The sequence below is a fragment of the Heteronotia binoei genome, chromosome 4 (assembly GCF_032191835.1).
Source record: "Heteronotia binoei isolate CCM8104 ecotype False Entrance Well chromosome 4, APGP_CSIRO_Hbin_v1, whole genome shotgun sequence".
NCBI classification, from domain to species: domain Eukaryota; kingdom Metazoa; phylum Chordata; class Lepidosauria; order Squamata; family Gekkonidae; genus Heteronotia; species Heteronotia binoei.
The window spans coordinates 123,380,816-123,394,394 of record NC_083226.1 but is presented as its reverse complement, the minus strand read 5'-3'; the positions used below and the strand labels follow the sequence as shown (position 1 = coordinate 123,394,394).

The 13,579-nt window shown below is 45.9% G+C and overlaps 1 protein-coding gene across 3 annotated transcripts in view; it reads left to right on the top strand.

The window, feature by feature from the left end:
* ADGRV1 (adhesion G protein-coupled receptor V1) overlaps positions 1 to 13,579 on the top strand; it is a 556,327-nt gene that overhangs the window by 85,102 nt on the left and 457,646 nt on the right. For all 3 annotated transcript variants that reach the window (XM_060235701.1, XM_060235702.1, XM_060235700.1), the window contains exons 30-34: positions 936 to 1,151; positions 3,273 to 3,517; positions 6,372 to 6,553; positions 11,121 to 11,926; positions 12,298 to 12,507. In XM_060235701.1, the coding sequence (XP_060091684.1) occupies positions 936 to 1,151; positions 3,273 to 3,517; positions 6,372 to 6,553; positions 11,121 to 11,926; positions 12,298 to 12,507 (1,659 nt within the window). The remainder of the gene's footprint in view (positions 1 to 935; positions 1,152 to 3,272; positions 3,518 to 6,371; positions 6,554 to 11,120; positions 11,927 to 12,297; positions 12,508 to 13,579) is intronic.

Sequence of the window (13,579 nt, the reverse complement as noted above, 5' to 3'; positions counted from 1 at the left end):
GACACACTATCGGCCGGTTTCGAATTTACCCTTTTTGGGTAAACTCATTGAGAGGGCAGTGGCGTTGCAGTTGCAGAGTTTTCTGGAGGATGCTTCTGTTCTCGAACCCCATCAGTCCGGTTTCCGTCCGGTACAAGGTGCTGGTTATTACCTTTAAAGCCCTATATGGTCTAGGACCTGCCTATCTTAGGGACCGTCTCTTCCCATATGTTCCCCAGAGAGTACTGCGATCTGGCTCCCAAAATCTGCTCGTAATCCCTGGGCCAAAGGAGGCCCGGTTGAAGTCAACCAAGGACAGGGCCTTCTCAATAACAGCCCCTTGCTGGTGGAACCAGTTACAGGAAGAGGTCAGGGCCCTGCGGGATATTGGACAATTCCGCAGGGCCTGTAAGACAGTCCTCTTCCGGTTGGCCTATAACTGACCGGCACCAAACTACCAAAATACCGAAGGAAGTGTATAGATTGTACGTTGTTGGACTGATGCACTGTTTTTAATGTTTTAATTTCTTTAACTATGTAAATTGCTATTATATTTAAAATTTGAATTCTATGTTAGAATCTCTGTATTGTAAACCTCCCTGAGCCCGCTTCGGTGGGGTAGGGCGGGATATAAATCAAATAAATAAATAAATAAATAAACATGCTCCCTAATATGCCTCTTTGAAGAAGCCCTTATCCTGCCCCCTGTTTAAGTCACTTTGGTTGCTAGGAGGCAGTCCAGCCAATCCCAGTGAACTTGCTGTTTAACTCACTCCAAGCTTGGCTGCACAGACTGTTTTCAAGTCCATCACAGCCTCCTAAGTTGATCATCACTGCACCCAAAGTTCCATGCAATCACTTGGGAAGCTATAGAAATATTGATATCATTTTGTCTTTGAATAATAGGTCAAATGGGTAATACTACTTAAGCAGCCTTTTAATATTTATACTCACAGGTGAAGACTACAGTGTAGCCTCATCAGATGTTCTCTTACTAGAAGGAGAGACCAGTAAAGCTGTGCCAATTTATATCATAAATGATATCAACCCTGAGGTTGAAGAGTCCTTCCTTGTGCAGCTGCTCAATCAGACAACAGGAGGAGCATCAATTGGAGGCCTAACTCAGGCAGTTATAACCATTGAGGCCTCTGATGATCCATATGGATCTTTTGGTAAGCTGGGACTTCTAAACTTTTTTTCTGGTTCATAAATGTCAGAGTGTCCATTTACTGACTTAAGTTGTTATCTAACTTCCTGTGACAAGGCATAGATTTTTTTCAGCACAAAGTGTTGTCTTTCCGTCCCAGTCAGAAGCCACAGTGTACTGAAAGCCTATGATGTACTAGGGTTGCCAGCCCCCAGGTACCAAGGGAGGATCCCCCCATTTTGGGGGGCTTCGTCTCTCCATGGACCAGCTGGCTGGTGGGGGAAACCTCTCCCCTAAACAGGGACGTCAGCATGCAACATCCTTAATGCAATGACATCACCAAGAAGTGGTGTCATTGCATTAGGGATCTTGTGTGGGGGATGCTCTAGTTTTGGGGCAAACTCTATGGTTTAAGCACAAGTTAACCATAGAATTTGCCAAAAACCAGAATGTCCCTCATGCTATAACATCACCTCTGGAACACTCCTAAATTCCCTCACTGAACTGCCAGGGGGACCTGGCAACCCTATGGTATACTTCCATAGACTATTGAATGTAGTTTCATACTGGATTCTCATGAACTTAGGAATTCAGATTCCAAGGGTTAAAATGATCTCATTTTATTCCATTACAGCAGAGATCTCTGTGACATCAAAGGGGACTAGCCAATAGCATTGAGAAAGCTGAATAGAAAGCAAAAAGGGAAATAGGGTTGCCAAGTCTTACTTTGGCCTCAGTGGGGGGGGAAGTGTTCTTGCATGTGCGGCATGATGATGTCACCTGGAAGTGATGTTATCATACTGGACACATTGTACTAGGAATGCTCTAGCATTTACCCGAATGATACCCGAATGCATCACATGCCTGGTGAGATGACATCATAGAGAGCCAGTTTGGTGTAGTGGTTAAGTGTGCAGACTCTTATCTGGGAGAACCTGGTTTGATTCCCCACTTCTACACTTGCAGCTGCTGGAATGGCCTTGGGTCAGCCATAGTTCTGGCAGAGGTTGTCCTTGAAAGGGCAGCTGCTGTGAGAGTCCTCTCAGCCCCACCCACCTCGCAGGGTGTCTGTTATAGGAGAGGAAGATAAAGGAGATTATGAGCCACTCTGAGATTCGGAGTGGAGGGCGGGATATAAATCCAATATCTTCTTCTTCTGGATGATGTCATCACACTGGGCACATCACTTGATGATGGAGCTCTTGGGGGCGGGGATCCCTCTAGCAGCCCATTCCATGCCATGCTGACGGGTTGGGGCCCCCAAACCAGGGGAACTCTGACCCCCAGTGGGAGCTTGGCAGCGCTAAAGGGAAAGGGAGCAGCAGGTGCACCAACAGAGAAATTTGATGTTAACAGATGTACCTTATACTGATGGGCCCTTAGCTAGTTTTAAACTTAATTTAGCATATATGGGTAATAACTAGATGAACAGCAGTAACAGTGGGGAAGCATGCAACATTGCCTTGCTCATATGACAGTTGTACAGTTTAGACACTTTGGTATGTTTGTTATCAGTGTCCTACCCTTCCTCTAAGCTTCATGACAGAACGAGGATCTGAATCACAGTTCCATGAGCTCATTTTTGCCTCTTCAACACAATGCAAAAGATGTGGGATGTAGAGAAGCATAGCGCGTTTTCGCACTGACCTTACTCGGGAGCGATGCCCCTCTTCACCGTGCAGCGTCTGTGCGGATTTCACACTAAATGCTCCGCAGAACCTGGAAGAGCCGCAAAGTCCCACGGCTTTTGCGTCGCAAATGTAAACTGGTTTTTGGCCAGTTTACATTTGTGACGCAAAAGCCGCGGGACTTTGAGGCTCTTCCGGGTTCTGCGGAGCAATTAGTGCGAAATCCGCGCAGACGCTGCACGGTGAAGAGGGACATTGCTCCCAAGTAAGGTCAGTGCGAAAACGCCCATAGTTTTTTTTTTCCGTATTCTCCCTCTTCCAGAGGCCATGGCAAAAAAATGTTCAAAATGATGACTCTTGTGTGGAAAACAGTTCATTGTGACCCTAAATTCTGGTTTGTTCCTACTGCTCAATAATTCTGTTTTAATAAAAACTAATTATAATTAAAACATCTGTTAAACACACTTAATACTGCAAAGGCTTTCTGTAAGATACCAACAGGGAAACCACTTTTCTAGTCTTCCAGGTGACTGAAGTTACTGTTGAAGAGCCTGAGTCTAACACTGTGATGATAGAACTGCCAATAATTCGCAGTGCTGGAACACTTGGCGATGTGATGGTTGAATGGGTTGCTACCATTAATGGGCAGCGTGCTACCAGTGATTTGCAGGTCTCATCGGATAATGTTCATTTTTTGCCTGGGGAAACTATGCAGAAGTTGACATTAAAGATCCTGGCTGATGATATTCCAGAAATTCAAGAGGTGAGTTCTGCAGCATCTGAAAATAAGTATGTGTTATTTTATAATAAGCACACATTAGTACAGATAATAATTAATGAAACGTTGCACATGAAAATACATGCTAGGTAGTAATAATAGCAGTTTGCAAAAGTATTGCCTCATACACTATGGATTTGAAGCTGTTGACACTGAATATGAACACACATGAGCTGCTGTGTGTTGAATCAGACTGTCGGTCCATCAAGGTCAGTATTGTCTACTCTGATTCCAAGTGGCTCAAGTAGGGGCCTTTCTGCCTAGGTGTTCTCCTCCCCAGATTTCATACCATGATTTTCAGAAATAATTCAGCTTTGGTATGGGAATTTTGGAGGTAAATTTGGCATGAGAGCACTCTTAGGTATAAAAAGCAAAGCAGACATATTCTATTCCCTTAACATACTGTAGTAAGTGATGTATCTAATAACCTTTTGTTGTGTTGTCAGTTGAAATATCCTGAAGTCCTTAGTATTTAGATATATGTCTGACAATATTGATGAATCAGTGTACTTTTTGTGTGTACTTAGGGTTGCCAGGTCCTTTTGTTGAGTTAGCCAGGGGATTTGGGGGGCATTCCAGGATGTCTCCAATGTCACCCAGAAGTAATGTCATCACGTTGGGGACATTGCATGGTAACACTCTGTTTTTGTGGTAACACTCTGGGTTTTGGGCAAAGGAAAGGAAAGGTCCCCTGTGCAAGCACAAGTCATTTCCAACTCTGGGGTGACTCTGCTTTCACAACATTTTCATGGCAGACCTTTTTACGGGGTGGTTTGCTATTGCCTTCCCCGGTCATTACACTTTCCCCCCAGCAAGCTGGGTACTCATTTTACTCAAGCTGGCTAGCTGAACCAGCTTCCGCTGGAATTGAACTCAGGTCATGAGCAGAGGGCTCCCCCTGCAGTACTGCAGCTTTACCACTCTATGCCACGGGACTCTCTATAAGCAAAACTCTATGGTGAAACCAGCTTCAAATAACAGAGTTTTGCCCTCAAACCAGAGTGTTAGCACATAATGTTCCCAACATGATGACATATTGGCAGACTCTTGGTGGTGATAGTGCCTGGAAATCTTCTATTATCAAAATGATGGTAAAAACTATAAAATGCTGTAATTTCAGTAAATAATCCAATAAGACAAAAAGCAAAATTCAATATGGGACCTAGACTGAGAACTAACAGCACGACAAAAAACATGTATCTGCTTAGATCCAAGTGGGCAGCCGTGTTGGTCTGAAGCAGTAGAACAAAGTAGGAGTCAAGTGCATATTTAAGACTAACAAAGTTTTATTCAGAATGTAAGCTTTTGTGTGCTCTAAGCACACTTCATCAGATGAGGAATCAGATACAGTGAGCAGAGCTACATATAGCTGGTAGGCAGTGGTTTAGAATGCAAAATGGTACAAATTTAAAATTCCATGACAGAATAGTAAAATTAACTGCATAGTAAAATTAACAAACTGAGCAAACCATTGATCTGGGTAACATGAGCATGATAAACCAATAAAACAGTAACATGTCAAAGTATGACTTCACTGTACCTGATTCCTTGTCTGATGAAGTGACTTAGAGCACACAAAAGCTTACATTCTGAATAAAACTTTGTTGGTATTAAAGATGCAACTTGAATCCTACTATGTGCTATGTCTAATTATTATATTCTTATTTCTGCTGGTCCTTTCCCATATTTCTTACTTCTAGTAACAGTAGAGATTAGGTAAAATCAATATGGATTGTCTAAATTTGGATACACAAAACTATGAGGATGTAGCCAAGCTGTCTAATAGCTATCTTGATATATCATGTGTGTTTGTCTGTAAAGGCGGCGGATAAGGTCAAGAGCCTGGGGGTGCTATTGGAGCCTTCCCTAAAGATGGAGGCTCAGATAGCAACCACTGCCAAGTCCGCATTCTTTCATCTTAGGCGGGCAAGGCAGTTGGCTCCCTTCCTGGATCGCGACGACCTAGCAACAGTGATCCATGCTACGGTCACCTCGAGGTTGGACTACTGCAATGCCCTCTACATGGGGCTGCCCCTGTGCCGGACTCGGAAATTGCAGCTGGTGCAGAATGCCGCGGCCCGGCTGTTATTGCGCCTCCCAAGATGGGGGCACATTCGGCCGGGTCTTCGGGCTCTGCACTGGCTCCCAATAACATACCGAGTCCGGTATAAGGTGCTGGTTATTACCTTTAAAGCCCTATATGGCCTGGGACCTGCCTACCTGAAGGACCGTCTCTCCCCACATGTCCCCCAGAGAGTACTGAGGTCGGGGACTCAAAACCTTCTCACCATCCCCGGGCTTAAGAAAGTCCATCTTAAGACAACCAGAGACAGGGCCTTTTCCATAATGGCCCCTACATGGTGGAACCAGCTGCCGGAAGAGGTGAGGGCCCTGCGGGACCTTGCTCAGTTCCGCAGGGCCTGCAAGACAACCCTCTTCCGGCTAGCCTACACCTGACTGGGAAATAAATGTAGCTTATTAGACTTCTGCGAATCATATTGTATAGATTTGATGTTAAGATTTTAAGGTTTTTAGGTTTTAAATGTTCTGACTTTTTAAAATGTTTATATATGTAATAATAATTTAAACTCTGTTTTATTGCTTGTTGTGAGCCGCCCTGAGCCATTTTTATGGGAAGGGTGGGATATAAGTCATAGAATAAATAAATAAATAAGGCTGAATTGAGTCCCTTGCTTTCATTTTGAACACTGTTTGTTCTGAGCAAGCCAATAATCTAAAATAAGCATTAGGAAGTGTTTGCCAATAATTATTAATTACCTGGTTTCAGTTGTTCTTTTCATAACAAAATTATGTGGTTAACTACCTGACATATTTTCAGATTATCAGAGTGGAATTAACTCAGGCCTCCAATGGAGGTAGTATTGGACCAGATAGAGTGGCAAATGTTATCATTCCTGCCAATGACAAACCATACGGCACAGTCTGCTTTTATCATTCCATGTATCAAGTTCAAGAACCACTGGATAGAAGCTCAGTTGCAAACATAACAGTGATGAGAAGGTGTGTTTTTCAAATCTTAATTGCAAACTGTAAACTGTATTGCTTATGGTATGCTCTTTGTCTTTGGTTATTAAATGGGGATGGATCCAATGATTTTTACTCATAAATTTAAGGATTTTTATTAGAGGCAGTTGTTCCTTTGTTGGACAGTATTCTACTCTTAGATGAACGGGACTGTTTGATCCTGCTATAAAGCAGCCTCTTGTTACTACATTGTATCAAGCAAAGTTTTCATAAATTTCACCAAACTGGAGAGCCAGTTTGGTGTAGTGGTTAAGTGTGCGGACTCTTATCTGGGAGAACCGGGTTTGATTCCCCACTCCTCCACTTGCACCTGCTGGCATGGCCTTGGGTCAGCCATAGCTCTTGCAGAGGTTGTCCTTGAAAGGGCAACTGCTGTGAGAGCCCTCTCCAGCCCCACCCACCTCACAGGGTGTCTGTTGTGGGGGAGGAAGATAAAGGAGATTGTGAGCCGCTCTGAGACTCTTCGGAGTGGAGGGCGGGATATAAATCCAATATCTTCTTCTTCTTCTTCTTCTGATTAACTCTGTAGTTTTATAGCATCAGTATACCTATGGAGTTAGAATGAATCATTTGTCTGGTTATGATGCTAATTCTTCTCTTCCACTATCTCCATCAATTTCCCCTTTATTATTTGTCATTAAATATTTTCTCCAATGAGCTTCTGGCAGAATATGATTCCTCACCCATCCTTTGAAGCCAGTTGGGGTAGGAGATAATGACTGGCCTAAAGAAATCTTACTACATTTGTTCCACTGTATACTGGCCTATCATTTTCCCTTTCCTGTCACTTTTTGCCTCTTCAGTTTCCTCAGAATTTTCTGGTTTGATGTTGCAGTAGAAATTGAACTGCTTAAAATATCCAGAAGTGTTTGAATATTTGTAGAAGTCATTTAATAGGGGAGTGTAAAAAAAAATAAATTCGGAATTAATCGGATTCGGAAATATACGGGGCCAAAAAATTCAGAATACTGTATATTTCCAAATACGGGTACTCGGAATAGCTGCATATACGGTAGATGTGCGGCTATTTCCAAATATACAGCCCCATTATACCCTATGGTCATTGAAATCAAAGGCAAAATAGGGTATATTGGAAGCCACCTGGAGGGGAGGGGGTTTGAGGGAGAGCCCCCACATTTGCAGGGGACCTGCAGGAGACTCTCCCCTACAAACCCCCAAGTCCCAAAAAGATTGGGCCAGTGGGTCTCATTCTAGGGGCACCATCAGGCACCACGAAGCCCGTGGCTACGTCCCCGCTGCCTATCCAGCCCTCTAACTGTCGTGAGAGGATGGCTCTGAGAGTGTCCGCCGTGTGCGGCGCGTCGACTGCTTCGGCGTGCACCAAGGCCCAGCAATAGCCGGCCTAGTGGCCCTGATTCTGCCTGCCACTACTGCCAGTGCCACCCCCACCCTGCAGCTTTCAGGGTTGCCACCAATGCGCAGTCAGGGAGAGATACCCCTCGAACGCATGTTGGGAGCTCCAGATATCTGAGGTGAAATGAATACGGGCAGCACGGGACAAATGTGCCTTCACCACAGATCTGGTCGCCCTGAAAACAGCTGGCACAATGGTCCTCCTAATGGTGGTTCTAGCAGGAACCTTGTACCAGGGCGCCAGGTACTCAAGCAACCCTAGCACCCCAGGATTCTTGACCACTGAAAATGGAAGCCCATGGGCGATCGACCTGGCAAGGTTCCAGGTGATCACCTTCCTGCCGTACCTGATCCCCCCTCTTGGCACACAGGTGTCACCCCCACCAAACATCTCAGGCAGAGATGGCTGGCATCCCTGCACTGCCACGGAACTCTCCTGGAGAGCTCTGGAGCTAGTTGCGATGGGACAGACCTCCTGGCTGGGTGGTGTTGGCTGCTTGGACACCCCAGCACCAGCCTGCTTCTTCCGCTTAAGAAGCACCGCCGGGTGGTGCTTCTGCAGGTGGTTCCGCATCCCTCCTGGAGTCAGGTGGGCAGGGTCCCACCCACGACTGATCTGGGCCCTGCACAGCTGGCACTGCGCATAGCGTGGATCCTCTGTAAGTCAGAAATGCTTCCAGACTTTGGAGGTGTACAGAAGCCCAAACTGACTGGCGGCTTGGGTGTCCAGAGCCACCTCCTCTGAGGTGCTTGGGGCAGACATATCGTGTCTCGGGGTGGCAGGAGGGGCCAGCCACCGGGGGGGGGGGAAGTGGGTGGAGATGGAGGCACCTCGTGTTTCTCCATCTCTTCCCCCTCCACCCCATGCGGCCTCCCCTTCTGGCCAACCCCTGAAGGACTGCTGGTGCCTGAAGGAAATGAAGAAGGGGGCTGGTCCTCCTCAACCAACTTCTCCTCCAGCTCCTGCATGACACTCTGCACCCTCCTTGGGTGCACCCTCCTCGTTTTTGACAGAAAACTGTCCCCAAAGCCCCCCTCCAAGGAGGGCTGCTCTTGCTGCCCCTCCTCTGGTTGCTGAGGCCGAGCGACATCAGCTGGAGGAGAGACTGCCCGAGCAGCAGACCCCTGCTCAGTGCCAGCACCTAATGGCACCTCTGCTGGGGGCGCCCAGCAGCAGCCTCGATGAAGGGCCCAAGGCGGGCCTTCTTCTTCATCACACTCCGGCCAGAGGTCGGAGTGCTGGAAGGCGGCTGTGGAGTGGCCCTACGCACAGGTTGGGGGGAGACCTGGGTCCTCCCCCTCCCCTCCACCCCTCTAATCTTCTCCTTGGCCTTGCCCCCAGTGCCCTTCTTCTGCTGCCTGTCACTCATGTCACTCTTGGCCAGTCTCACACAACCTGAACTGAGAGTGGGTTTTTTTTACAAACCTAACTCACTACACTGTACCCTGAACCAACAGGTGCCCTGACTAAAAGTCACGCTGCCTTTTATGAGAAACCTAAAATCTTTTTGAATCACTCCTATCTGGCTTAGTTGAATTTTGAAAGAAAATAAAGTCCTAAACTGGATTATTTTTTTTTAAATTTCAAAAAACACAGTCCCTAAAAACACCCTTATTAGTGGGGCAGCCTATTTAGTGACCCTAGCCAAACCAAAAGCACACTCAGACTCCAAAAATAACTCTATAAAAACATGAAAGTGACTCACCCCACTCAGCTCACACAGCAACCCCCACACCAACCAGAGGTAATTAAAAAACCCCCAAAACATGACAGAAAGAAACTTAATTTTTAACCCAACCCCCCCAAAAAACCAGAACCAGGAAAAGGGACAATAGGACAGGAGGATGCAAAACCCACAGCAACAGTGAATAGATCCAAACAGATCACTGAGAAAAGGCCAACAAACTCAACTGTTAAAAAAGTGACCTTTTCAACAAAAACCTCAGGCCAAATCAGTCAGCAACCCCCCCCCCCCCAAAAAAAAAAAAACCAGAACCAGGAAAAGGGACAATAGGACAGGAGGATGCAAAACATGCAGCAACAACAATGAATATTAGGCCAAAGAGCCCCCCCCCCTCCCCAAAGAACCAGAAGAGAAAAGGAACAACAGCAGCACAACACAGCAGCAACAAATCAAACACAGAATCCTTTTAAAACAGTAAAAAACTTGACTTTTAACAATGCAGGAACTTTACCAACCAACCCCCCCTCCAAAAACCCTTCACCCTAACCCAAAGCCACCCAAATCAGGAAAAGTAAAAGGACACAGCACTTTTAAAAGTCCTCTCACTAAAGTAAGATATGGGCAAATTGACAACCCCCCACCCCAGGCCTCCACCCCCAGCAGAACCCCCCAACCCTAACCCCAAATAAGCTACCCAGTACTCACCCACCCAAATCTGGATAAGTAAAGGGACTCTGAGTCTTAAAAAGTCCTTTTACTAACTAAAATAAAAACAAGAACCCCAAGACTCTAACCTTAGGCGTCTTCTCTACTCCAGGCAAGTTAGGCAAGGCTGAGAGAGAGCAGCAGCAGCTGAGGCCAAGGGCCAGCGCAGTACATTCTCTCTCTCACACCAACACAGCAGCAATGGAATGAAATCCAGCCAGGCAGACTCCTTAAAAAGGTTCTCTGGCCCTACACAGAGCAGTTTCAAAAAATAGCACTTCTCTGTGATTGGCCAGAGAACACTGTTTACTTGAATCCCCAAGTAAACAAAAGAACAACAATGTTGCTGATGGCTGGGGGATTAGCACAGCCATCAGCTACACAACAGCCCTGCAAAGCATGCATTTTCAATGCATTTTGCAAATGCTTGCTTTGGATTGGCTGCTGGGGCTCCTATTCGCCTCCCTCCCTGATCCCAGGGAGGCTATGGGAGAGGCGGGAAAAGGCTTCCAAAGGCGGGAAAGGAGGCAAGCAGCTCCCCTGAGGCTGCAGAAGCTCCTTTCCCGCTTTTTCCATGGACTTCTGTAACAGCTCCTGTATAATGGGCTCAAAATAGATTCGGAAGTATACGGTGCCGTATACTTCCGAATCAGGGGTGATTCGACCGAACTGAATGCACACCCCTAGTCGTTAACTGTTTTTGCAATATTTCCTTTTCCATATACACAGATTCTAAATTTATAATTAACACTGTTTTTCTTGCTTATCATAATTTCTAGTGGTGGAAGATTCGGTCAACTACAGATTTTCTACAGCACTTCTGAAACTGATGTTGTGACTCTCGCAGTAGAACAAGGCTTGGATGTACTGTCCTATTATGAAGCACCTGTGCAAGGAACTCCTGACCCAACACAGCTGATTAAAGTGAATGTTTCCTTAACAGGGGATTCGCTATACACATGTGCAACTCTGTGCCTGAAAGAACATGCATGTTCAGTCTTTATCTTTTCCAGTGCCTTTGGATCATGCTTTTGGGCAGCAGTGTTGAGCAGTCCAGTAACCAACAATTCAGGATTCTGGACCTACAGGAAAAATCTTACCTCTGTATCCACACTCTTCAGTACGCAAGCGGTTGCTAACAGTGACTATGAATCTGTTACGAAGCAGTGGATAATAATGGCAGAACATGCAGAGTTTGTGAATCTCACAGTTAACATACTTCCTGATGATTTTCCTGAACTTGATGAGAAATTTATTGTGTCTCTGTTAAAAGTTGAACTGATGAACATCTCTGCTAGTGCTGAAAATCAGCCAACCATAGTACAGCCAAATATCTCTACAGTTGTCATACTAATGAATGGAGATGCCTTTGGTGTCTTCGTGATCTACGGTATCAGTCCTAATACAACCGAGAATAGTCTTTATGTAGAAGTTCAAGAATGGCCTCTGAACACTGTGCAGATGATGATACATAGAACAGATGGTAGCTTGGGACAAGTTTTAGTGGAATGGAGCATAACTGGTGGCACAGCTAGCCCAAATCTGGATTTCATAGGTGAAGGGGAGATCTTGGTTTTTGCTGAAGGTAAGGAATTTGGGAGATTACGAGACAGCATAAAGAACATGTAACCATCCTGTGGAACAGCCTCAGAATGAGGGGCTAGAGATGTCATAATCATTTACTTGAAGGTTATAGTACATAAATAATGGGTTTGTAGCCCATGATTGTACAGTATCCAAATATAATGGTATCTTTCCAGTCAGCAAAATAAAATAAAGGGAAATTTATATGAGTATTATGAACTGTGTTCCTTTTCATAAGTGTTTGCCCCCAGGAAACTCACAGTTCCTTATTTAATTCCAGTGCCTTTTCTACCAAATAATCTGATTGAGCCACTGCTAGAATAACATGTAGTGGCACTGCTATATTCAGTTGTCTCCCATTTCTCTTGACAGGTGAAACAAAGAAGGAGATAACACTCACCATTTTAGATGATTCTGAACCAGAAGATGATGAAAGCATTATAATCAGTCTTACCTATACTGAAGGTGGTAGTCGTATTCTCCCTAGCTTTGACACTGTCATGGTAGTTATTCTGGCCAATGACAATGTGGCAGGAGTTCTTAGCTTTCATATAGCCTCAAGATCTGTTATTGGACATGAAGGTGGGTTCCTCTCTATATTTGCTTCCCTTACTCTATGCGTGACCAGTCCCTTTATTTATGTTTTCTCTCAGTGAGAGTTTGTTTCAGTTACCATATAGGTTGAAAGTGATAAGAGAAACACTGGAAGGATCTGTGGCCACTTTTTAAACATGGATCAGAACTGAATAAAATAATAAATTCTCCCTAAGAGGCGGAGGACATCTTGGGTGTTTCCCACCGTCCAATCAGGGAGGCAGGAATCTTAAAAAAACTTCCCCTTCCTGTGGATGTGGGAACCACCCTCCTTCCAGTTTATTTCCTGCCTCGACAGGGAGTAGCAGCGTTTAGGCTAGGTTCCTACCCTTTCTCATTACTTGCCTATCTCTTAAAAAAAAAAAAAAGATACTTTTTCTTTCCCCTCAGTTCCTACCTTGTTGTTCATCTCCTGATATTCTACCTCAGATCTTTTTTTCTGCCTTTCAATCCGTCCTTCAGTCCCTCTCAGCTTCTCTGCCTCCTTCCCCCCGCCCCCACTTTCTTCAGCGCTTCAGAAACGGCGCGGCTGTTTAAACTCAAGCAGCGGCCGAGCGCACAGCATTCAAGCCGCAGAGGAGAGGTAAAATGACGCGTCGGTCAAGAGACGCGTTCATGGACGACGACCTGGTTCCTGATGCCTGGCGCGGAACCGAGAGGCCCGCCTCCGGAGCCGGCATGACTTCTAAGCTTGCCTCGGCTACCGGCAACGTGCCCTGTAGGGGCGAGAAACCCAAAGGCGAACGCAGGCGGCGCTGGTCTTCCCCAGCTGCGGAGGAGGCTTCCTCGTCAGGGCTCTTCCCCACTGGCGGCGGCCATCTTGGGGAGCGCAAAAAGGCGCGAAACGGGGACAGACCTCAGCCATGCAGCTTCCAGACGCAGGAACGTCCCGATGCCAACATCCTGGCGGGAGACTCAGTCGCAGATGTGATCCAACCTGCGCTGGAAGCCACGCAGACCTGCCAGCCCCAGTCGGGCTTGGGTAACGTACCCTTTATGGGACCCTCCTTTTTTTACTGAGTTTCTTGAATCAATAAAGCAGATGGTGGGGGCAGCAGTC